We start from the raw sequence: 25,416 nt of genomic DNA, 5'->3' as shown, positions 1-25,416 counted from the left end.
TCCAGCTTGAAGGAACAGAACTGTATTCCTTCCCCGTTTAAAAGTTGAAATTGGGGACAGGATGAGAAATAGGTCCTGCAGTTGGACTTCTGAAGCATTCTAGATTCAGGCAGAAGATCCCGGATTCTACTTGTTATTACAAGTGCAATAAAATTAGGTGCAGGGTAGTTGGCTACAAAGTCAGAAGAAAAAAGGAATAAACCCACCTAATCCTTTAAAAAATCCTAATGAATTATTATAACTGTAATTACTACAATTATTAGATTCACCACCTTAGGCTTGGCACCTCGCTGGTGTCTTGCCATCAATGAACCGGAGAAGGGAGGTGGAAGAAATGGGGAATAAAAATGTATACCTCGATGGTGGGAAATGACAACTGAGGAAGTACAGAGGGTTTTGGAATCTGGTCTGTGCTGGCATCTTCAAGGCCATTTACCCTGAGAGTGGAATTTTACCAGCCTAAACACCTCAGCGTTTCCCAAAATATGCCCAATTGGCTACACACAGATGGACCATGTGGGGAGGGCTAGGGAAACTTCAGATTTCATCCGACTCTACTGCAATCAGCATCTTTTAGTAAAAGTACCTTTCGCTTCAATCAAATGAAGTAGAGAGTTTTACTTCCCTAGAAGATCCGATGGGGGCAGGACTGACAACAATTCTGAATTTAATAAATGCAAAGCTTGCCTTGCCTTTGTAACTTCCAGCTATAATAGATGGCCTTGATGGTTGGATGGGTTCTTTCCCAAATATTAACCACTCCGAGTGTGGTTAATAACACAATATTTCATTGATATTCTGAGTTTCTGTATGAATGAGCGTAATGTTAGGGAGAGCCTCCAGCCTTCCTCAAGCTTAGATAAAAAGCAGGATTTCTCACAAAGTTAAAAAATACTTATGCAAATGCTTTTGGTACTTAAGTGTTGCTACAAAACATTGCCCTATTCAAAATTGTAAGCAATTAATGTGGTTAATTTGATTGTGCTTAAAAAAGTTACTTTTCTATCATTCACTAGTTTTAATAATAAACACATTATTTCTTTCCCAAACCATAAATTACTCACCTATAACTTTTGCTTCTTCATCAGTCAGAGTTTTATTAAGAAAAATTTTCTTTACACGGAGAGTATTTCCTGATGGAAGGACAACACCTGTAGTTGGCATAGGTGGCTCTCCATCCTTCTGCTGCAAACTGTCTGCTATCACAAGGAAGACTCTGAGACCTATATTCATTCTCTGCAAAAAACCCAGAGGAACATCTATCAGAAACCAGCAAGGATTGCAACATACCCCAGATTAATGATGTAAAATGAATAAAGCTGGCCTCTCTCCAGCCCATTTTCATCTGCCATACCCATATTTAGCAGAATGGAGGTTTTGTTTTATAAAATATCATTCTCCCAAAACACACAAATGACATCTCACTTAAATTAAGCATTAAATTATTTTTTAAAATCTGCTTTAAACTAGACCAGTTCTTGTGTTTCTATTGGCTAAATGAATGATAAAATACTTTAAATGTCAAGGTTTTTTTCCCCTCAGCCCTACAAGGAGTCATTTATGTATGATTAGCATAACCTAGCCATGAATATCCAAGAAGAGGGAACATCACATGTCATGATGTAATTTGCGTAATTTATGCAACGATACCAGGCCACACTATATTATTATGGCTGTATTCCAGAAACTGTTAACATGAATTGATTTTGGCTTTGTACAACATTTAAACATCTATTATGATTTGTAAACTACAATTTATGACTTAGTGTGACATCTGAAGCCAGACAATTTTAGCTCATTCAGCAAGTATGGGAAAAATGTATGGCTTTGGAAATGATACCCAAATCTATCGAAAGTCAGTTTTTTCAGACACATATGCTTCCTTTTTCAGAAAGAATAAATGTTTTACTTCAGCCAATTTCAAATGTGTTGTTGTATTTAAATTCAGAATTTAAAATAAACCTTATTCAATTGCTAAACACAAATATTACAAATGCTACATTCTTAAGATGGTATGTTGAATTGGTTTGTTATAACCCGAATACTTAGTTTGCCAAGCACATGAAAGGATTGGCCAAAGAGAACAAAATCTTGACTTATTTCTTCACATAACTGCAAAGACAGATAGGAGGAGAAAGGAGCTTATCCTTAAACTCAGTGTTTAACACAGTTTTCCTTTCGCTCTAGTTTATCTTTGTGTGACCACAATCTCTAACAAAGAATCCAAAGATGATAAGATACCAGCATAGATAGTAAATAATTGGACTAACTAGGTAAAGTTTTAGAATTTGTTTTCCTTTTCTTTTAATCTTTTTTCAGAAGTGGTTTACCAGTGCCTACTTCCTAGGGCAGAAAGACAATAACTGGTCCAAAGTCACCTAGCTGGTTTTCTCTCTGAGATGGGATAAAAACTCAAGAGTTTCCCAGTTTCTAGCCTGATGCCTTAGCCACTACATCAAATTAGCTGTAGTATTTCTAAGAGACCTTCATTACATTATGTGTTTATAATCTTATTAAAAACAAATTGCATACAATATTTTAGTTTCTCTTTTTTACCTCCGGATTAATAGTGAAGGTTTTCGGGGATTTTCCCACACTGAGAAGATCAAAAATTATTTCTTTCATTGCAAAATCCAAACGTTCCTAGGGGGACAAAAATCACAACTGTATAAAACTTTTTATAAATATGCTAAACCATTTTAGGAAAAATGCTAATCTTGACTTTCATGGTAACTGGCATAAATCTAATTAATTTTGTTTATTTTTATTTATTTAAGAAAAAAATTATCTTCTCAAATTACTCTCATTTTTCCCATTTATTATGGTAATTGTAAGTTGTAATGTAAATTATTTAAAGATATTTGTACTATCACATATTGATCAAGGTCCCACAAAAATATGTGCCTAAATTTAAGATTATATGAAGCTCAAATCTTTTCTCCTGCATAGGCAGCTACCAGCCGGCATTATATATTTTATATCACTGGATTTCAAATTTTGGAACTTTTTTTTACAAGAGGTTTATTAGAAATTTACCAGTGTAGAAATCAGGAGTGGCATACAAACGTTTCTAAAAGGCAACTGTATTTCTTCACTGATTTCTACCCTTTGTACTGTATGTGCCACTGAGTGTGTTCAAAAATGACTGAAGACCAAGAGTGGCTGACAGATTGATGTAATTATTAATCCAAAATCCTATAAGCAAGTCCTGCTACATGGGGGAATGTGACAACTTCAAAAACCAGAAAGCTATAGTATTTATTATGTATGAAAACCTAAGCTTTAAATCTTCTGTTCTTTAACAGTATCTCTGAGTAGTTTGGGCAAATTCTTGTGTTTCAATCTAACATACATCACAGCTTTCTTGGAAGGTTAAAAATATGTAATTTAAAAGTTCTTGTAGAACATTAAGGTTTAAATAGGGGAATGAGCAAATTTTGAAATATTTCAGGCAATTATCACATTTGGGCTAAAGCTTTTATAAAGAGGATTTACCTGAGCAATGAACTGAATAATTTTTACAAATATGTTCAGAGGTGTGTCTCGAGGGACCACACTGCGAGAGCCTTTTGGAAAAAGTGCAGATACTATGCCCATCAGACGGCTGTACAGGAAAAGATGTAGAAGAGAATATTGAAAAATCCCATTAGCAACTCTACCAAAAGGCAGCCACAGCCCTTTTAACATTATCAACATTTTAGTACATTAAACCAAATGGCTTACCTCTGGGTTACAGTGTTGCTTTCACATTTTATTCTAATAACATAAACCCATAATAATCTATATAGCGATTCCAGTGCAACTCGAGACATTTTCGGGTCTTTATTCTGTAAAAAACGTTTTTAAAAAACTGTTACTATTGCACATAAGCCTCACTGCAGATAATTATTTAGTAGTAGCTCTAATAACCAAGACATTCCTAAAATTATACTTCAAGTTCCTGCAATGGCAAAACACTGGGCACTCAAATTAACGTGAGGATATTAAAGTTAGGTAGAAATTGATTTTCTGTATTTTTTTTTTCATAAACATAAGAACCATATCAATATTTGTAGTTTAAGTGAAGTGTTGTTTCGGAATGTACTTTGTAAAACCTGTCCCAGAGATAATCCAATATGGTTCCCATCTCATTGCCCTGCATATTGCAGAAAATGTCTTCCTCCACAGTATATTACGTAGTCAGAAAATCAAAGCTATTTCAGTCTTTATTTAAAATGAAAACATGCTTTCTGTGATTAACTCAGAGGAAATATTTAAAGAAAAAGGTATCAAATACTAGTAATAATAACACGGTTAATACTCTGACCGAAGTATCTTTTCTCCACAAATAATACTAACTTATAATACTCTTTTTGAGATACGTTAAAACAAAACTGCTGGTTCTAGAGAGGGAAATAAAATATACAATGAAACAACAGAAAAACATGAAGCAAAGCAATTTCTTACTTTACTATGACGGCATATTAACTCACCTGAAGTGTTTCTATTTGTTTTCTGATACTGTTGTTAGATGGGATCTAAATAAAGCAATGCAAGACAGCAAAACATAACAAACATGAGAATGGGAAGCACATGCATGTTAGATGAAAAAATAAAAAGGACAAACAGAAAGCTGTTTACTGGGGCTCCATTCAACAGAAATATTTTGACAGAGAAAAACTCCACTTGTATAAGCAACAGCACTTATATATTGCTCAACAGTGCTTTATAACACTCTCTTGAGAAGTTTACAACGTCAGCATATTTGCCTCAATAATCTGAGTCCTCATTTTACTTATCTCAGAAGGATGGAAGGCAGGGTCGGCCTTGAGCCTGTCAGGATTGAACTCCTGGCAATGGGCAGAGTTAGCCTGCAATACTGCATTCTAACTACTGCACCACCATGGTTATACGCATGATTTGGATACCACAGTACTGTAATTCAGTGTCCTTAATATATATGTTATTTGCAATACCTCACAGTCACTGTTTAGAAACTATGTGAGAATAGTCTACATCTAAACTTGGATTATATCAATGAAGATGTGAACAATTTTAGACATTTTAAAAATAGCTGCTGGAATTCCAACATAGAAAACTGATCACTCTCAAGATTGTCTATAAACATTTTTATTGTTTTCTTTTATAATTCTAAAAAAATGGAAAAATAATATTTTCCTATTCTCCTTAAGTCTATTTTCTTTCTTTCTTGGTTTACAAATATTTAAAACTACTCGTATTTCCTTTATGGCCTAAGCATCTATTAAGCAGACTACAATCTTATGCAGTAAGGAACAAATATTACTGAATTTAGTGGGATTAACTTCCGGTAGACATGCATAGGGTTACACTGCTAATTCTCTTTAATCTAAAGGTTGATCCATACACCCACCAAGTTATTATCAATTCACTTAAACCCCATGATAACAAATGGAATCATGTATCAGGTGCAATCAAATCCAAGTATTATGAAATTAATTGTATTAGGATAAAGATCCCCAAATATTCAATAACTGGAAGTTCTGAGTTGCTCATCCACGTTTTCCTGCATTAAAGTAAGCAGGCTGATAATTAAAAAGTTTTGTCAACCAGCATTCTGAGACATATCTTAAAAGATACGTTATTAGTTCTGACAGTTTATTTATATATACTCTGTATTAGTTTTATTCTAAGTTGTGATAACTTACTACTTAATAATGTTTTAAAACAATTAAAACATGTTAAGAGAAAATAACAGAGAACTAGATTTATTTGGCAGCTTTGTTAGTTACAGAATTTGAGCATAATTATGTTTCTATTGTAAAATCTCAGTATCTTGAATATAATGCTTTAATTATTTTTTCAAATCTGATTTCTTTTTAAAAAACTGTAATATTGCAGGATTTTAATAAACAAATTAATTTCAAAAATTAAATAAAAAATAGTATAATAGCTTTAGTTCCTTCTATTGAATAGAGCCACATCATAAAATGTTATGTTGTTAGGGGAACAAAACTATATTAAAATATGTGGTACATGCTATATGACAATTAAAATCCTCGACAAAGGAAGTTTTTATTTGCCCATTGTCAGCAGTGTGATATTTCTAAATAAGAAAATTAAAAAGACACTTGCATACCCCTTTATATTTAACACATAGCAACAGCAGGTAGACAGAGACAATAAAAGGGGAGGTGTTGCAAAAGAGTTGCCATTGTGTAAAGAAATACACACAACCTTGACAAAGTAAATAGTAAGAGAAAGAATTCTATCCTAACACATCCAACTATTGAATTGTTGTTACACAATTTAAAGCTAGGCAGTTGTGAATTCAAGCATTAACAGTAATATTATTAACAAAATCAATGAAGCGTGTATATTATTCAAATGTTACAGTGACAATAATTAAAAAGTGCTTTTAGATTTTCCATTAAAATTGATGTGACTCTACAAATGGATGGCATCATAAACAAGGCTATGGAGCACACTATACATTATCGGAATGGTGAATGTTCCACTACCCTATTATTTCAAACTGGTATCTCCACAATAACAAAAAGAGAACTCAAAAGAGAAAGCAAGGTTACATACAACATATAATACTCTGTTCTGATCTCTGATGCAATTATTGCTTTTCTATCTGCTCTTTCCCCCCTCCTTCAGACTCCTGTGCACTTATAGGAGGAGAAAAGGTGTTTTGATAATAGATCATCTACTTCAGTGATGAGCAACCTACATTAACACAAGGCTCCTCAGCCCTGTTTCTGTATTTTTAGAGTATTTTTTTCAGATTATATCACTGAAGTTCAGTGTCAACACTATTTATTTTGGAATATATGATCCTCCCACCCACTTTTTTTAAAATAAGATTACGAGGCTAAATAGCCGATTTAAGATTCTGTAATCTTTAAACATCATTCCTCTCTCCTTTTGTTCAATCTTGATTCTTGAAGACCCAGACAAGTCCCTGAAGCATTTTTTTTCAGAGGTGGTTTGCCATTGCCTCTTTCCTAGGGCCGAGACAGTGAATAGCCCAAGATACCCAGCTGACTTTGTGCCTAAGGCAAGACTAGAACTCACACTCTCCTGATTTCTAACTTGATGCCTTAACTACGACACCAAATTGGCTCTCTTTAGTGCCCTTAACCTCCCATTAAAATGCAAACAGCTTGATATTTTAGCAATATGGGGCAATAAATAAATGTAGAAACAAACAAAAAAAAAAAAGTAAGGAAGTGCAGCTCCTGGCTGCAAAAACATTGCTGATCTTCGGTCAACATCAGAACTGCACTCAAGAAGGCTCTTGGTCTTAGGAACAGCTATTCCAAGCAGTTTCCACTGGAAAGCAATATTTAAAAAGGACTCATGACCAAGTTCAACTTCCCCAAAGTAAATTTCTAAATAACTGGAATTCACAATGGATAAAATGAGCACAGGCAGCATGAAAAATCAATTCTGAGAAATATGCAGGAATAGGTTATTCTGACTTGAAATGGCTTCACATTACAAGCCTTATGAATAGGCCTCAAATAGGTTCACAAGTTATTCTGAGCTACAAGCATTATATTCTTTCCCTGATTACCGAATTGCAATCAAACCATTTGTTACCATCAGTAATCAACAAGCTCAGAGAACACCAAGGACTCTACCCTCAGTTCAACCCTGAGTTACAAATATCCTCTTCTATGGGAGCCTTACATTTATTTTATACGGCCATTATTTTGTGGTTAATCTAGATTGAGAATATTACTTACTAAACCTGACAGGAGCGTGATGAAACAGTCCTTACCTTCAAATGAGACAGACAATTCTGTAGGAAGATATGCCAGTTATTTAGAAAAAACTGCTTCTGACTGACACACAACAAACAGGTGATCAATGGATACAAAGCCTGTGAGAGAGGAGCAATTGGTTACAACTTTCAGAAAAACAAAAAATAACATGGCTGGGTTATTAAGATGCAAACTCAGCCACTGTAAACTTGTAAAAAAGGATTAATGGACCAATGAGTTGTATATATTTAACAAATTATGGTGCATTCAATAAAATTTGGTTAAATGAACCACAGTTTGGTAAATATTTGGCGGTATCTATGATTGCATTCTTACATTAGCCAGAATCCTGATACTTACATGAATCTAAACTATAATAGCAATAGCACTTAGATTTATATACCGCTTCATAGTACTTTACAGCCCTCTCTAAGTGATTTACAGATGCTCAGCAAACAGCCCCACCCAGGTCCATTTTAAATCAATATGGGAAAACAGCTTTTCTCTTCAAACAAAACTTAACATAGGTTCGGCACCTGAGAAAAGTTTTCTAAACATCAGTTTACAGTACTGAAAATGCTTCCTTCAATTGCTACACATATAGAGAACCAAGATCATATTAAATAATTTGATTAAAATTGGATTAAAATAACTAAAATTGGATTTAAAATATCCTATCAAGAAAAAATATTGTAATTCTGTCAAATTCTGATCCCAGATATTTGCTATGTGACATACTATCAAATTACATATTTGATATCCTAGACAAAAATTAAACAACTTAAAATACCAATGAATGCTTCTTTCTTGAGCTCAGCTCAAAAGTTGTCTGATAGAGCATCTCCACAAAATTTTTCAGGCATGGCACATTCACTTCATTTTTAACAGCCTAGAATCAAAAGAAACAGATCTACATTAAACCTTCAAGGATAAAGGTAGTAACACAGAAAATGATACAAAGCATGAGAGTCATGTAATACTTTCTCATAGATTTAAATCCTGCTGTTAAAAACAATTCAGTTATACAACAAAACACTTAGTCCAAGTCCAAACACTTTAAAGATTTACTGCATACAAGTCCTACCATAAATAGCAAAAAACCCCAAAAAACAAACAACCCTACAAGAACAGAGAGACAGAAAGAACAGCTGTACATTTACTTTAATTCCACTGGTTCCTCTGCTAAAAATGGGGTGGGGGAATGGGGGAAGGAGTTTTTCACTGAATTGTGGGAAGGTGAATTTTAGTCTTAATTTTACAAGTAAACCCCATAATGGATTTTTTTTAAAAAAAAAAAATCACATATTTGGTTGTAAAAAAAGAATTAAACTACATTCATCATTATCTGTATGGCAAAATACACTCAAATACAAAAAAGTGGGTTTTTCAGACCTGTGAACTCCATTTGAGGAGATAATGTCTCTACTTTTGCATAAACACCATATCCTGTATTTGTGAAATAATAAATTATACTTACAGCAGCAACAGGGATGAGAATTTCTACAAACAAACCAGCAAGCGAATGCTTTATGTCTTTATCTTTTACCTCCAAAAAATACTGTGCACATTCCTGCAAGAAAATAGAAACAGAAGTATCAAATTTCTGTTGTGCACCATCTTCTTCAGTAAGAATAAATGAAAATAACAGAAACACAAATCCTATTGCAGATAAAAGAATTAGATACAGGTAACAAAATAGTCCAGTTTAAACGGGAATGAATTTGGAAACCTTAAATAAGCAGCTCTTCAATGTTTTTATTCTATAAATAAGCTGAAGCTTATGAACAATTTTTTCCTATGCAAAATTCCAAGTTTTGGAAAACATTACACCACTTTTGCTAATATTTGTGATAAACCGAACGATGACATTGTTCAACTTAATATGTTACACATATTAAGGCATTTTTTTCAAGTCTTGAAGACCACTGCAAAATTGATATTTTGAAGTCATTGGAAACAACCTTCAAAACAATGATTTGGTAAAAAAAAAAAAAACCTGTCCAGAATTGGTACTAATTATGCTCTTGCAATGCTATATTCAAAAACATTTTTTCAGGAAAAAAAACCCTATATAGTTTCAGTATGCAAAATGTCATACATAGCCAAATGTTGGCTTCCAAAATTTTACCTAGAGATGTAATGCCTCAACACTACTATTGAAGTAGCTAATTATGTGATATGCAAGTCATTATACTTCAGCTTGTTTGCTTTCCTTTCTGAAGATTAAGTAGAGCGGACCATAATGTTCTTCTGTTCTACACTGATTTCAACAGTTGACAAAGAGAAAGATGTTGGGACAAATAGCTGAAAAAAGAAACTGTCCCTTTTTTGGAATATCGTTAAAAAGACCAAATTGTTGAAACTTTCCAAATGATGGCTTTCCATCACTATTTTTGCTCCTTATGATGTAAGTCAAGAATTTATAGCCAATCTCTAGCTATGGATACATGAATTCAGGAAGTACTTCCTAGAACTCAAGAGTAAAATCCTATTTGGAAACTTATGAGAAACCAAGAAGAATTTTTTAAAGTCAACTTCATCCACACATTCCCAGAGGACTACATATGGTTAACTTTCTTTGAATTTAGATTTCTCCATAGAGTGTCTTTCTGTTTTTTTCCCTAATAATAGGCCTGTCATTCCTTTTTTTTTTTTTTTAATTTGATTTATATGCCGCCCTTCTCCGGAGACTCAGGGCGGCTTACAATGCGTTAAGCAATAGCCTTCATACTTTTGTATATTTATACAAAGTCAGCTTATTGCCCCCACAAACCCTCCCTTTTTGGGGGGGATATTCATTAGTTACCATGCATAAATCATTAGATTACTAGTTGTAGTGGGTTATAAGTTAACATTCTTTACAGGAAATAAATAATATGTAAAACACTACGTAATTTGAATTTTATTTCAGATATGTTGGGATTAGAATTCAAGAATTCCTAGTCAACAGCTTTGTGCTGATAATCAGATAGGGGACTTTTCCAATTTAGGTTTAATCTGCTGATTTTCTTTTAACTTTTTAAATGCTGAAGAAGTTTCAACTATCTAGCATAGGGGTGTCAAACTCAAGGCCCGCGGGCTGGATCTGGCCAGTGGGATGCTTAAATCCGGCCCGCGGGGCTGGCGTGGAAATATCAAAGGACCAGCCTGCAGTGCCTCTGCTGGCCAAAACAGCCCTCGGCGGCCCGTTTTGGCTGGTAAAGTGCTGCAGGAGGCATCCGTCCTGTCTCCGCTCCCCACACTCCTGGCCAGCCCATGGAGAACTACAATGCTGATCCGGCCCTTGAAGAAATCCAGGTTGACACCCCTGATCTAGCATGTCACACTTCTACCCCTTGAGTTGCACTGGTTATCGGAATGTTTCTATGTTCAATTCAAGATGACAGTATAACTTATAACGTCATAGTCCCTTCTTAGTATGGGACTGGGTTATTTGAGGAACCACCTTTCCTGGATCCCATTAGATATATCAGGAGACACATGTTCTGATCCAAACTGGTGAAAAGTACCATCTAATGGGGCCTAGGAAGAGATATTTTTTTCTGTATCTTCCCCCTGGAGATCAGACTCGAAAAACCATATACTTAAACATTTCCATGTTCTTTTATCTCTGTCTCAACTTTACTATCCTTTACTTCTTTTTCTACTTAATTCCTAAAATTATATAGCAACAACCTGCATTCGTGTATCCTGTAAAGTATAAACTAAGGAAGGATCCTAACTATTAATATGATGAAATAGCTTACCTGCATGAATTGAAATGATGCTTCAAAATCTTCCACAGGATACATTTTTACTCTGAAAAACTTCATCCCCATAATTAAGCTGATAATACTTTGTACCACATGAGGGCTCTGTTCCTTTTGCCTCAGTTCCTTTAATTCTGTAACAAATTTTTTTCTAACAGCTTGAAACCTAAGTCAAAAAATAGCAAGTTTTTCAAAAAGAATGGATAAAATGATTTATAAAAAGTAAAATAATTGCCCTCATTTTAAAAATATAGTTACAACCATACAAACAATACTGGGCAGTTAGATTACATTAGGATATATGACAAAATCAATTTGACTTTTAGCAGTGACATCATCAAAAACATTAAAAAACATTATTGTGTTTGAGATAGGAAAGAAAAAACATTTCAAAAGAAAATACTCAAAGTGAATGCACTCATTAAGAGAGATAGTTGCAAAACTATTTCTCATTGTGACAATTGATTAGTAGATATTAATAGTTACTATTTGTTATGCTAAAAAACACATTATCTGTGATCATTAAGCATTTACAGTTATATGTAAATTTGTGGCAAAGAAGAAATTTTTGAATCTTGAAAAAGAAATTGCTTACTTTGATTGGGCAAGAACACCTATCACTTCTGCATATAAATCTGCAATGATATGGACATTTCCAGTGTTGGTCCCTGAATACCTACAATGAAAAGAAAAACCACAAATTTGATATTAAGATACAATTTAATACAATGCTGCAAATACAGGTAGTCCTCAACTTACAACCACAATTGGGACCTGAATTTCTGTTGTAACTTGTGGTTGTGTATTTTGAATCAGACTCAATTTTATAAAATTTTGCACCATTCCTATAGCAACAGCCCCAAGAATCATGTAATCATAATAGAAGAAATTTCCCACATTTAGGCAGAATATTAGCCGTTGCTAATATTGACTCTTAATTTTACTGTATCCATTCAGGGTTATTTAGTAACTATTGTAACATTTTAGATATTCTTAAATCAGCATTTTAATACTTATTGTGCGATTACTTTGCGATATAAGATTGGAAGGGGTGCTTGCATGTTCTTTCTTGTAGGATCCAGGCCTTTGGAATAAATTTAAACAAAGTCAATGGGATGGGTATCTGTTAAATCATGATGTTGTTTAGCAAAAAATGTAAATAAGAAGTTGAACTCAAAAACAACTGCCTTAGTGCAACTTCTCTGAGATCCTGGAATAGTCAGTGCTCACTCAGAAATATTTAAAGATATTTGGTATCCTAAATATACTTACCCTTCCTTGTGTTTAAAGTGCTTGAAAGCCAAATTTAGAACTTCATGAACTAAAGGGTCAGGAACTGGATGAACAGGAATCTGTAACAGAAAGGGCATGTACTGCTTATCTTTATGGCTTAGACATTTTATTGGAATGTGATGTTATTGGATAAACATATGTGCAAATATATAAAGAAGGGCATATTTTTATTTGGGATCTGAATAAATTAAATGACATGCTACAATTATGAACTCTTTTTTCCCCACAGAAATATTGATTTCATTTCAATAGAACTATATTTTACAATGCACAAGAAAAAAAAAACCTAGCCTTCGACTCCAGTATTGTACTCCATGTCTAAGCAGAATAAAAAGACATTTAGCTGTTTTTGCAATTAAAAAAATAGCTTATATGTAGCAGAAATTAAAGAGCTTACCTGTTTTAGAACTTCTACTAAAACTAAGCAAAAAATAAAATCTACAGCTAAATCCCTTCGTTCAAGTAGATAATCTCTCTCTCGTTGCTGCTCATCTCTGAAACAAAAAATATCAGATATATTTGACATAAGACAAGCTCATTTTTCCAAACAGAAATACATGTAACTTTTTATGTATATGCACACTATCAAGGAAGTTACACAAAATCTTTCTACACCAAAGCCCATCTTCATCCTGGAATTCCATACTGCCCTTACAATTTGACAGCAGCAAAAAGAAAAAAAAATAGGGAAAAAATCTATTAGGAAATTAAGTTCAGAGAAATATCCAATTGATTACTATTCAAAGTGAAAGTCAGGAACTGCTATTATATTGTAACTGAGCAAGGAATTACAGTATATAATTTGCTAATTGTTTCTGAGTATCTGAGTTTAAAGTTGCTCACATTTTCCTTCTATATCAATAATTGATCAGCTCTGGATGGCTATTACGTAGCATGTATTGCTTTATTTTTTTTAGAAAGTTTACAATCTTCTTTAAATTAATTTTTCCAAACAAATTATTTTTGATCTTCTGCAATTTTAAGTTGCAGGAATTAAGTTGCTAGAATAGTCTGGTCCTGCATAGTTAATGTCATTCATCATGATGTAACTTTTATTAATTCCATTCAACTATGACTACCTATATGAATTATCTGTTATTTAAGTTTATCTAATTGTGAACCTGAAGACTAATCTATATGAGTATGCACTGGGGCTGAATTTAGAGTTGACAGATGACAAACCTAATATGTTTAGACCATGTTATTAAAGCTGACATTTATAAAATGTTGAATTATTCAAGGAATATGTGATTAGAGGATGCAATTACCCACAGGTGTTTATCACTGTAGCGCACTCACCCCTTAGACTTTGTGCTGGACCGAGGCCTATATTCATAAGATTCATCTTCAGTTCCATTTTGGCGTTTGTACCAGTCAAACAAGGTGCGTAATAAGGAGGGGAGACAGTGCTCTGCTACTGAGCTCATAGAGCTTATCAACTGTCAAGAGAAAATATTAAGGGTTTCCATAAAGTAATTAGTTTACATATCTTTTCCAGAACCTTCTCTCTTAGATATTTTGTGGGTGGATGTACAAAGTGTAGTGCAGCTATAATACCATGGCATCAACTGTCATTTTTATGCTGTAGCAAAAATCTCAACATGTATTTATTCAAACTTAAACACCAAACTTTGCACTAAATTATACTAGATCTGTATTCTCAAACTCTGCACTATGATTCTTAATAAATAAATTTGTACGACATATCCCAAAATCAACCTGTTTTTTTTTTTTTTTTTGGTTTTTTTTGACAGCAACTCATTTCTCATTCCACATTTCTTTTTGATGTAGCAGCAACTGTAGAAAAACGTGATTCACACACTATGGTGCTTCCCCCAAAAGAAACATTTCCATTCTGAAAGTCTCGACATTTAAAATAGTGAACCATGCTGACTTTACAATCCTGTACCTTCTACGGATATTCTCAGTACTACTGATATACTACTGGAGCAACTTGTAAAGGTGCCAGAGACATAAAAATATTTCTCAGAAAAGTGATAATTTATACATCTTATAAATTAAAGAATATAAAATTCTTTTATTGATCATTTATAATGTAGAATTCTTTATATGTGATTTAAAGAATACTTGTATTTTAACCAAGAAAAGAAAGTATGTGGAAAAATACCAGTAACAGGAACACACAAAAATCTGAGTTTCATTACCCATACCTGAGGCATTTTTTTAAAAAAAAAAACCTGTGGCTTCTTTCAAGAATTCTAATTATCTCCCAGCAGGATCACAATCCACAATTTGACAACTTCTAAATTATAGGTTAACATGTTTTTCTATTGGTAGTTAACATTTAGGTAGTGATAGAATCCCAGGTTGGCATTAAAAACAGACTTGATATAAGATGATATAAGTAAGCTTATGTGCTCTTCATCATTTTCTCCAATAAACAAATGAATCACTAATATGTTTTTGACTCATGTTTTTACTTGGGTTCTCTTTATCTAGTTATAGGACTTGTGTGGAGAACAGATCACATCTTAGGTAATACTTGTGCAGAAATACTGAAAATTCAAAAAGGTCCAAATTTCAGCACTACTGTATCTTCTTTGGTGCAACTAAAGACTTCTAAACTACTGTGTTTCCCCGAAAATAAGACCCTGTTTTATATTTTTTTGAACCCTGAAATAAGCGCTTGGCCATGCGCTCAAAAGCCCGACTGGGCTTATTATTAGGGGATGTCTTATTTTGAGGGAAAGAGGGTAAGTAAAAACTCTGAAATATTTCAAATATAAAATATCACAGAAACCTGCTTTTAACCAACTTGTGCAACATAATCTGCCAACCAACTTCCAGTCCCTAGGAAATGTACATAGTGGATTTCTATGACCTCTGCTATTTAAACACCCTATCAAATATAGGGTTGTAAGTTTTGAAAAGAAATTTTACCAACCTGATCAAACTGAAGATCTTCACCTCTCTGAAGAGATCTAGACAGGGGTTTTTCCTAAAATAGGAATAAGGCATTGAATTATATATAGTACAAGTATTATACATGTACCCAATATAAAATAATTCAAACTAGATTTAATTTTTGAAATATAGCTCTATGCTATATGAAAATACATTTACTACATACAACATAAATCTTTAATGGTATTGCGAAGAATGTTTATACATAGACCCATTTTATTTTGCAAGTCAAAAATAAATGATACATATAATAACGCTAAATTTCAACAAAAAAGTCAAGTTCATAGTATAAGGGAATAGTTAATAAAAATGTGATTTAGTTGATTGCGATCGCAATAAACTTTTTAAAACATAGAGAAATAGGCACTGCAGTCTGATCACTATCGACTGAGTGAAAAGACTGGACATGCGCAGTTGGAGAAGGCGGGACAAAGCTGTGGAGGAAAAAATTGATTGGCACCCAGTCGATCTAATGACAGAGAAAGAAAGTAACCCATACAGTGGAGTGGCGGAGCATCGAGGAGGTAAATAGCATGTACATTATATGTAAGAAAAATTGTACACTGCCACTATGAAACACCAAATAGCTCTTTTAGACTTCATGCCTATTTTTACAAATATTAAGAATATTCTTACTGAAGCAAAAAATTTAACTTCAATTTCTCTTGAGAACAAGATATACTGTATTAATGTTATATTCAATATCATATTCAATTTTATTAAAAGCTGTTCAGAGCCTATAAGAAACAATTATTACCAGTGTATTTCTATTAAAATAGCCTTGACTGCCAACATTTAAATCTAGTTAATTTATGTCAGCTAAAAATATATGGATTTAATGTACTGTCTCTTCTCTAATACTTTACTAAAGAGATAAGAATATCTAACTGGCAGTTACTAAGTCTCCTTGTTTCAAGAATTATTTCATGATGACAAAGATCATTCCTCTTAAAAAGTCGTGTAATTGTCAGTTACCAAGATAGGCAAAAATGAGGAAATGGTAGTTTTGGTGGCATGTCTAAAATACTCTAGTTTATATTTTATGTTTAAAGTTACTTTTTCATTTGTAAGGCTTCTTCTAGATGTTACAAAGTCATTTTATTTAGAAAAATGCTTTCCTCCAATATAATAGGAACAGATACTAAACTAACCACAAAAAAAACATCCTATAGGCCCTCTCCAATATTCTTTTTTTAAAAAATGTGCTACGTTGCCCATAACCAGCCGTCAAATACAGGCAGGGATCTGAGAAGATAAATTATTTTTTATTAAGAAATAAGAAATTTCCATTTGAACTGGAAATATTTAGATAGATTGTTGTTGCTGTCCTGGTGTCTCCTTTAGCATTCTTGTTCTTTAGTATCTATCCTGCCAATTCTAAATTAAATATCAATGCGTAAATTAGGGGCAAGAACACTTAAGAACAAAATCAGTTTCATATGTACCCTGTGCAACTTTAAAAATATTTAATTACATTACTTAACATTAATTAATAAGGGACAAATTGGAAATTCATCATAGCCATTAATAGCATTATATTCTTACGGGTTCATATCATTAAGCTTAGTTTTGTGCCTTGATTATCTTAGTTGATGAGATACAATTATCAAAATACCTTTTGTTCCTATTGCTTCATTGTGTATTACAGCTTTTCACTATTTTTTTTTCAAATTAAGATTAAATAATTTAAGAAAAACATAAACTGAAAGAAGGCTGCATAACAGAACTCACCAAAGGTTCAGCCATTACAACTTCAATTTTCTTTTCAGCTTGAATAGCAAACTCAGTAAAGAGGCTCTTGATGACATATTCACCAGGTTTGACATCTGGATCAATGGTAATATTAGACATGATGACGCTTCTCTTTTCCCAAGTAGAATTGATGGTGGGAGAAATTCTGTGCTTAGTAATGCTTCTGGCTTGTGCTGATGCTAGAGGAAGAGAAAAATGGATCATTAATAATCAAGTAAATCAAAAGTATCAGCATTTTTTACAAACAACAAAATATTTTACGTTAGAATTTAAGGAAGACCTTTAGGAGAGGAGAAAGTTCTCAGTTGGTTTCCAATTGAAGCATAAGAAAAATGTATTCAATGAAGGATAAGTCTAACTGACAGATATTGGGGCCATATGCAACTAAACCAAAGATACCAGGGATAAACATAGGCAGTTGGTGCTCTTTTTCCAGTACTTATTGTGCTATCAATACACACGGTAAAAACAGAAAAGCAATTAAAAACTATCAAGGATATGTTAGGGATTATCTAACTATACTTCTTCCTCTACCTTTGGGGAGATCCATCATTGGAGGATTTAAAGAAGAGATTGGACAGTCATTTGTCCAGAATGGCATAGGGTTTTCTGCTTGAGCTGGGGGTTGGACAAGAAGTCCTCCAAAGAGAATTGTAGTGTATGGTAATCTTGCAGGAAACTGGGTTGAAATAGGCTAGTTTAGTGATTGATTAGTTTAAGAAAAAGGATTTTTAAGTCATATATTTTGGGGAGTGGAAGAATTGGATAGAACTGAATAAATGTTAAATCTGGAGAAGGCTGCTTTGAAATGTTATATTAATATATATAAAAGATTAAAGGTTATGTTGTTGTAATAATAATAATATTTTATAAGTTTGGGGGAGGAGAAAAAGGGTAGATTATTGCGAAAAGCGGAGAAAAGCGGAGTTGTAAGAATATTATGCTAAGGGTCAGTACTTTGAGGAGTGAGTAAGGGCATGGTAAAATATTATGTAATTAATTATGAATTAGCTTATTGTTGTGAAGAAGAAGTCACAGGGGGGGATGGGTGGTGAGGGGGGGTTAGGGAAGAGGGGGGGAAAGGGGGAAAAACTTGTATTTGAAAACTTTTTCAATAAAAAAAAAAAAAAAAAAGAAGTCCTCCAAAGTCCCTTCCAATTCTGTTATTCTGTAACTAATAGACTATAGAGTCTTGGTGGCCCAGTGGACTAAACTACTGCTGTTAAAGTAGTACTTAGCTGCCAGCTGCCTGCAATTACTGCAAGTTCAATTCTCACCAGGCTCAAGGTTGACTCAGCCTTCCATCCTTTCGAGGTAGGTAAAATGAGGACCCGGTTTGTGGGGGCAATAAGCTGACTTTGTATAAAATAGAACATCGCTCGGGGGGGGGGAGGCAAAAAGCCCTACTAAGCAGGTATATACAAAAAGTATGAAGGCTATTGCTTAATGCATTGTAAGCCGCCCTGAGTCTCCAGAGAAGGGCGGCATATATAAGTCAAACTAATTAATAAATAAATAAATAATATATATTTTTTCCTTTGGGAAGTGACAGCCAAAGAAACAAAGTAAGTCATCATTGTCTTGGTAATTTTTAAAAATTTATTTAGCTGGCTTATATCCACTGCAATAAAAATTCTGAAAATTAAAAATAACAAATGAGAAGACAAGAACAAAAAAATAAAATACAGTAAGAGTTCTTAAATTAAAAGAGTCCCTTCTGAAATCAACAAGGACGAAATCGGGGGTGGGGGGAATTCAAAGCATTGGCACCAAACCAGAAAAGCCACACCTTCAATTTCATTTCCCGCATACATCTTAAAAGTGTGGGGCAAAAAAAAAAAAAAAAAAGCTCCCCAGAGAATCCACTGTGTTTGTTTGATTTCAGTTGGTGGAGGCAGACTTACAGGTACCAGTTGTCTAGTCATGAAGGTTTTACAGGTGAACCTTAAATTGGAAGCCAATTGCAGGCCCTGCAAAATTAATGTTATATGTTGCCAGCTCCAACAGCCAAGATACCAGCAAAATGGCCACCTGGTTCCCAGAATTGAGCGATTCAACTCTGGCAAATTCTCCAGTACAACAAATCAAAGGGATAAGTAAATTTATTTCTGTTTATTCAATGTTGAGACCACCCATCTCATTCTCAGCAACGGTGGATGGCAGGTTGAAAAACTGAAAGGGGTCAGTCTTTTGCTACTGTGCATAATTTCCTCTCTGAGTGAGCTAGTCCTCATTTTCCAGAAGCAGACTCCAAAAGCCCAAAATATCTATCCTCATGAACAGTATACCAAACCAAAACACTGCTGCCTAGTCAACATCCAGTACCTTTTGTTCCAAAAGGACAAAACAAAGAAACACAAAAACAAACTAACAATGGATGGGAAGCCTGAGAAACGGTTCCACCCATGGAAGCCATTAACAGATAAGAGACAGTAAAGGAAATCTAAATCTTGAGAAAGAGGTTAAGTAGAAGAGATTCAAAATATGGTACACGCACATACCCACACACCCTTGATCCTGCATCATATAAGAAGGAAACGCTGGCAGGTTATTAAGATTCTGTTATTATAGCCCTATCAAGATTCTATTACATCTCCTATTTTACCTTATTACAAAGCCAAGTTCCAAAAACTATCCTACCGTGAGTCAGCATTTTGCATTAGATTTGCTGGTGAAATCCTGGGTGCACTGAAGACCACAAAAAAAAAAGAAAAAAAAGGGGGGGGGGCAGGGACAGCATTAAACTCTTCCTTTACTCATATCCATTGGTGGTGAATGCTTTTTCTTTGCAGCTGTGATTCTTCTGTCTTGATTCAAATAACCTAAAGAAAATTCAGACTGCATTGGGGCAGAAAATCTGGAAGTGTAATTTTTCTATCTCTGATAGAACAGATAAGTGGCAACTGATAAGTGAAGCTATGGATCCACTCATTTCAAACTGAAAAGCTTTTCCTACAGGGAGAAAAAAAATCCCTTTTCAAACAGAACAAGTAAAAATTTTCAACTCCTTTTGCACAAAACTTTCAAGATGCTGTTCCATAGGCCAACATAAGCATTATTCAATATATATTTGATGAGAACCAGGAAGCAGAGATGAATAAGGAGATTCTGCCAACCCAGATAAAAATGGTGACTGCTGCAATAAACCGATGACTGCAATTCAACATTGGTAACAAATTGCTGAATTAGACACGACTTTTCAATATAAATTGTGCCTGAAATTGTTTTGCTGTCAAAAATACTGACAAGGTGCTGATCTACCAATATTGCTTTGCAAGTAATTGTGGCAGATCTGTATTGAATTTTTTTTAAGAACAGAAAAGACTTAATAACTGCAAACAGAAGGTAGTTCAAACAAGCAGGCTCATACAAATAATTACTGCATCAATAAAACCTAAGAAACGTTTGTGATGCTAGGTAGAAGTTCACCTCCTATATGCCCATGCCTCAAATCTTTAAAATGAAATGCAGGAAGTCTTTTGCAATCATAAAAACATTAACTTTCAAAAACACATAGTTAGAGACCTGTTTTTGCTAGAGGCAACAAACCTGGACACACAATGCTTGACAGGACCCTCAGTCCAAGGAGCAACTCAGATACAAAGCAACTAAAAAATCTGATTCAAGAAGAAAGCATGGAGAATCACAACAATGGTGAAGATATGGCTACAATTCTAGAGGTAGAGTCAATCCAGGGTCATTAGACAGAAAGCGAAGCAAGAAGAATGAATTAAATCTAAGACTTGTGAATAGCAATATCATCTGACTTTTTGCACCCCTATTCCCTTTTACCAATAAGATGGGCCATTAATGTGATTTTCCACAAACCTATTTAGGAGTTCTGAATGCCAATGTGCTCAGGGAAATGAACTACTGCAAATGAATCAAGGACAAGGTTCACTGTCAGCTAAATAATTTTTCTCACTGGAGAAAAAAAATGGAAAAATGGGAGGAGGGGGAGTTATGAGATCCTAGAATAAAAGAATAAATCAAACAAGCAAGCATACAGAAGGCCACACTTACTTAGATTTCATTCACCAGTGTAGGACACTGAATCTTATAAAAATGGATTAAGATGCGTAGAAAGACTCTCTCTTTAAATAAGCCTATGACATAAACAGCAATCATCACGACTTGTTCAGTCCCTAGATATACAAATTTAGATATACTTTTTTATCTAAAAAAACTTAGTAGCAGAAGCTTCAACATTAATTGAAAACTAAAACATGAGGATTTTAACATTGGAGAGGATTAAACTGTCCTTTTCCACATTCACTGCTGTGCAAATTTCAACTTTAGCGAGGGAAGATTTTTTTTTAAGAGACCAGAGAAATCGGCTCAGTGGCGAGATGCAACTCCATCATAATGAAGAGATGCAATTCTCCTCAGTGAAGAAATGCCAGGTCAGCAATCTTTTGAGAAGCATAGATAATCTTGGTAAGTCAACAATAATTCACAACTATTGAGGCTGTCAAAAACATCAAACGGTGATGAAGAGGCAATTGGCCAAATCCCAGTAGATGTTGCGTTTCCTTGTAGCCAATGGATTACACCTCTCCTGACACAGAAGAGATTGCCTAAGATCAGGGTGGATAAAAATCAATGATTTTTTAAAAAAAAAATCAAAAAAATCAGATTTTTTTGATTTAAATCAGTTTTTTTTTATTTTTATTGAATTTATTTTAATAAAAATCTTTTGGGGTAAAAATCTGTCGTAAGATAGTTTTCTATTTAAGATACATAAATAATTTAGTTTATTCAGCATGAAATGGAGCTTAGTTATGTAGCAGGAGGCTGTATATTCTGCAATACTGGGACTATCGGTGAGTCAACAGTGGGTCAAAGGAGTAGCAGAGATGACAGTTGCTCTTTAAAAATTATGATTTAAATCGAGTTGATTTAAATCAAGTCTTTTTTACTAGTGATTTAAATCATAATTTAAATTGACTCGATTTAAATCAAATCCACCCTGCCTAAGATATAACAGGATTCATAGAATCACAGGGCTGGAAGGACTTGGGAGATCTTCTAGTCCAGGGGTGTCAAACTCGATTTCATTGAGGGCCGCATCAGGGTTGGGTTTGACCTTGAGGGACTGGAGTGGGCGTAGCCAGCTCAATGTCACTCGTGTCAGGGGTGCCTGTATTGGCCTGAGTGCCCATTCAGAGAAAATGGGCTCCTGAGCTTTGTTTTCGGCTGTGACAGCCTCCTGCAACTCTCTGCCAGCAAAAACGGAGCTCGGGAGGACCCGCTTGCAGCCCTCCCGAGCGCCATTTTTGCTGGCAGAGGCACCGCAGGGCAATCCTTTGTTGTTTCCGAGGCGGCCCCACGAGCCAGATCTAAGCACCCTGTGGGCCAGATCTGGCCCCGGGCCTTGAGTTTGACATCCCTGTTTTAGTCCAACCATCTGTTCAAGCAGGAGCCTTATACCATCCCAGTCAAATGGTTGTCTAGTCCGGGGGTGTCAAACTCATGTCATCATGGCAGTGTCACATGATGTATTGGGACTTTTTCCCCCTTCACTAAACTGGGCGGGGGCGTGACCAGCATGCGACGCAGCCAGCCCGTGGCCTGAGAGTTTGATCGCTCTGGTCTAATCTATCCTCCAGTGATGAAACACCCACAACCCCAGGAGTCAAGCTATTCCACTGATTGACTGCTCTCACAGTCAGAACATTTCTCTTAGATTGGATCTCTCTTAGATAAGTTTCCACCCATTACTTCTTATCCTGCCTTCTGGTGCCCTAAAGAACAAGCCTTCTTTGTGACTGCCCCTCAAGTACTGGAAGCCAGCTACTATATTCCCCCTAATCCTTCTCTTCGACAAGTGACTCTAGGCAGCAAGCAAAATTAAAATAATAATAATAATTACAACACAAAAAGAATACATAACAGCTGAGAATAATCCAGGGGTGAAATGCTCCCGGTTTAGACCGGATCACCCAATCCGGTAGCGATGGCGGCGGGTGGTTCAGAGAACCAGTAGCAAAAATCCCTGCGCCTCCCCACCATGCTCAGCTGAGCCGCACAATCATCAGAGGCTTTTTTTAATATAAATTTTTATTACATATATAAACACTCAAAATACACATACATACACATACAAATGTGACAAATACGACATTAATAACAAAACAGGTTGCAGAAAAAAATGCTTTGAAAAGCCTCTGATGATCCCAGCTGAGCCGCGCGATCATCAGCCTCTTCCAACGAAAAAATGCTTTTAAAAGTAAAAAAAAAAAAGCCTCTGATGATCGCGCGGCTCAGCTGGGATCATCAGAGGCTTTTCAAAGCATTTTTTTCTGCAACCTGTTGGCCAGGGGTGGTAAAAAAAAATGGTTTGAAAAGTCTCTGACGATCCCAGCTGAGTTGCCTGATCGGCAGAGAGGCTTTTCAAAGCATTAGAAAAAATGCTTTGAAAAGTTAAAAAAAAAAAAAAAAAGGCCATGCCCACCCAGTCACATTACAGCCCCCACCAAGCCACGCCCACAGAACCGATAGTAACAAATTTTACATTTCACCCCTGGAATAATCACACATCATAATTACTATATTAACCAAGAAGTGTGGGATTCTACATAGACTGCAAGATGTACCAGCATCAGATTATAAAATAGAATTCAAAAAGATGATGAATTTCAATGTACCTTGAATAGAAATTGACATTATGGTTCTCATTATTGGCTCTTTTAGCAAAAGGAGACAGATTTCCTAGCACAGTTCTAAAACTGCTCTGTAATTCAGCAGAAGGCTATTTCAAAATTCCATGTGATAGTTTTGGACACTCTGTTATACAGTAGTGACCTCATACCTTGGAATCAAACTAGTCACCAAATGATGGATGTGGAAATACACTGTGGTGAAAAACGTCAGCAGGAGCTGTAGACTAAATACATCAGAGTAAGAGCACAGTACCAAGCCCCTGATTAAAAGTGTGATAACAACATCCAAAAGGAACTACTGAGGATCTCTGCGCAAAACAGTTCATCCTTATCAAAAGGCAAAGCCCTCTATCCTAGATTCTGCTTCCAAAGCCCTAGTACAATGCATAATGGCAAAACACAATTGAGATTGCCATCCCTCTTGGTTAACTAAGGTGTACTATGAACAAAATGTAACTCTTCTCAGCAAAGCTTGCCACCTCCATCTGGAAAACTTGGATAATCTTGATATTGGTCACTTCCCATTAAAAATTATGGAGTTTCTTGTACAAACATAATAAATAGCTATGCTGATTTAAGTTTTTGCAGCCAAACCATCCAATTTTCTGCTCTCGCTGTTGACCATGCCTTCAACAGCAATAGCACTTAGATTTATATATCGCTTCACAGTGCTTTGCAGCCCTCTCTAAGGTTTACAGAGTCAGCATATTGCCCCCAACAATCTGGGTCCTTGTTTTACCGACCTCAGAAGGATGGCAGGCTGAGTCAAACTTGAGCCTGGTGAGATTCGAACTGTCAAACTGCTGGCGGCCGGCAGTCAGCAGAAGTAGCCTGCAGAATGGCATTCTAATCACTGTGCAATGAAACAAAACTTCCTCAACAATGCCTGCCCAACAACAGGCAATCTATCCAATCCCTCCAGTGACCAGCTGAGAGGCCACAGCAACAGAGCAATCCCAACCCAGCAACAGCCAAAAGTAGAAGATGTGGCAACAGTTCCAACCAAGCAACTGCGACAGCAATGACATGTTCCCATGAAATATAGAGCCAAAAATAAAGTAAGTTTTATTTCAGTATCATGCAGTACAGAACAGCAACACAGGCCAGCTAAGTAGCAAAGGCGATCAAAGAAAAGTTGCTTGGAAGCTGCTGGGGCTGGGAGTGAAATGCACTATTACAGGCTGATTCTACCCACTGCCAGTACTTCGGTGACCGGCTCAAGGTTGACTCAACTTTCCATCCTTCCAAGGTCCGTAAAATGAGGACCCTGACTGATGGAGGATATATGCTGACTCTGTAAACTAC

The 25,416-nt window shown here is 35.2% G+C and overlaps 1 protein-coding gene across 3 annotated transcripts in view; it reads right to left on the bottom strand.

Annotated features, from left to right (window-relative positions):
• The window catches only part of FRYL (FRY like transcription coactivator), a 132,098-nt gene that overhangs the window by 79,587 nt on the left and 27,095 nt on the right, over positions 1-25,416 (bottom strand). Inside the window, exons 2-15 of one of the 3 annotated variants that reach the window (XM_070948879.1) lie at positions 17,429-17,628; positions 15,678-15,731; positions 14,072-14,211; positions 13,170-13,266; positions 12,752-12,831; positions 12,075-12,155; positions 11,477-11,645; positions 9,208-9,300; positions 8,521-8,619; positions 7,748-7,849; positions 3,724-3,827; positions 3,496-3,604; positions 2,557-2,643; positions 1,065-1,236 (exon numbers count right to left, since the gene is read on the bottom strand). In XM_070948879.1, coding sequence (XP_070804980.1) covers positions 1,065-1,236; positions 2,557-2,643; positions 3,496-3,604; positions 3,724-3,827; positions 7,748-7,849; positions 8,521-8,619; positions 9,208-9,300; positions 11,477-11,645; positions 12,075-12,155; positions 12,752-12,831; positions 13,170-13,266; positions 14,072-14,211; positions 15,678-15,731; positions 17,429-17,628 — 1,587 coding nt within the window. Of the gene's footprint in view, positions 1-1,064; positions 1,237-2,556; positions 2,644-3,495; positions 3,605-3,723; positions 3,828-4,472; positions 4,552-7,747; positions 7,850-8,520; positions 8,620-9,207; positions 9,301-11,476; positions 11,646-12,074; positions 12,156-12,751; positions 12,832-13,169; positions 13,267-14,071; positions 14,212-15,677; positions 15,732-17,428; positions 17,629-25,416 lie in introns of those variants that run through there. The other 2 variants (XM_070948878.1, XM_070948877.1) reach the window with 2 other exon arrangements.

Source organism: Pituophis catenifer, unplaced genomic scaffold, assembly GCF_029215685.1.
Source record: "Pituophis catenifer annectens isolate HBS135680 unplaced genomic scaffold, rPitCat1.0.hap2 SCAF_8, whole genome shotgun sequence".
In the NCBI taxonomy this organism is placed as follows: domain Eukaryota; kingdom Metazoa; phylum Chordata; class Lepidosauria; order Squamata; family Colubridae; genus Pituophis; species Pituophis catenifer.
This window is presented reverse-complemented; position numbering and strand designations above follow the sequence as displayed.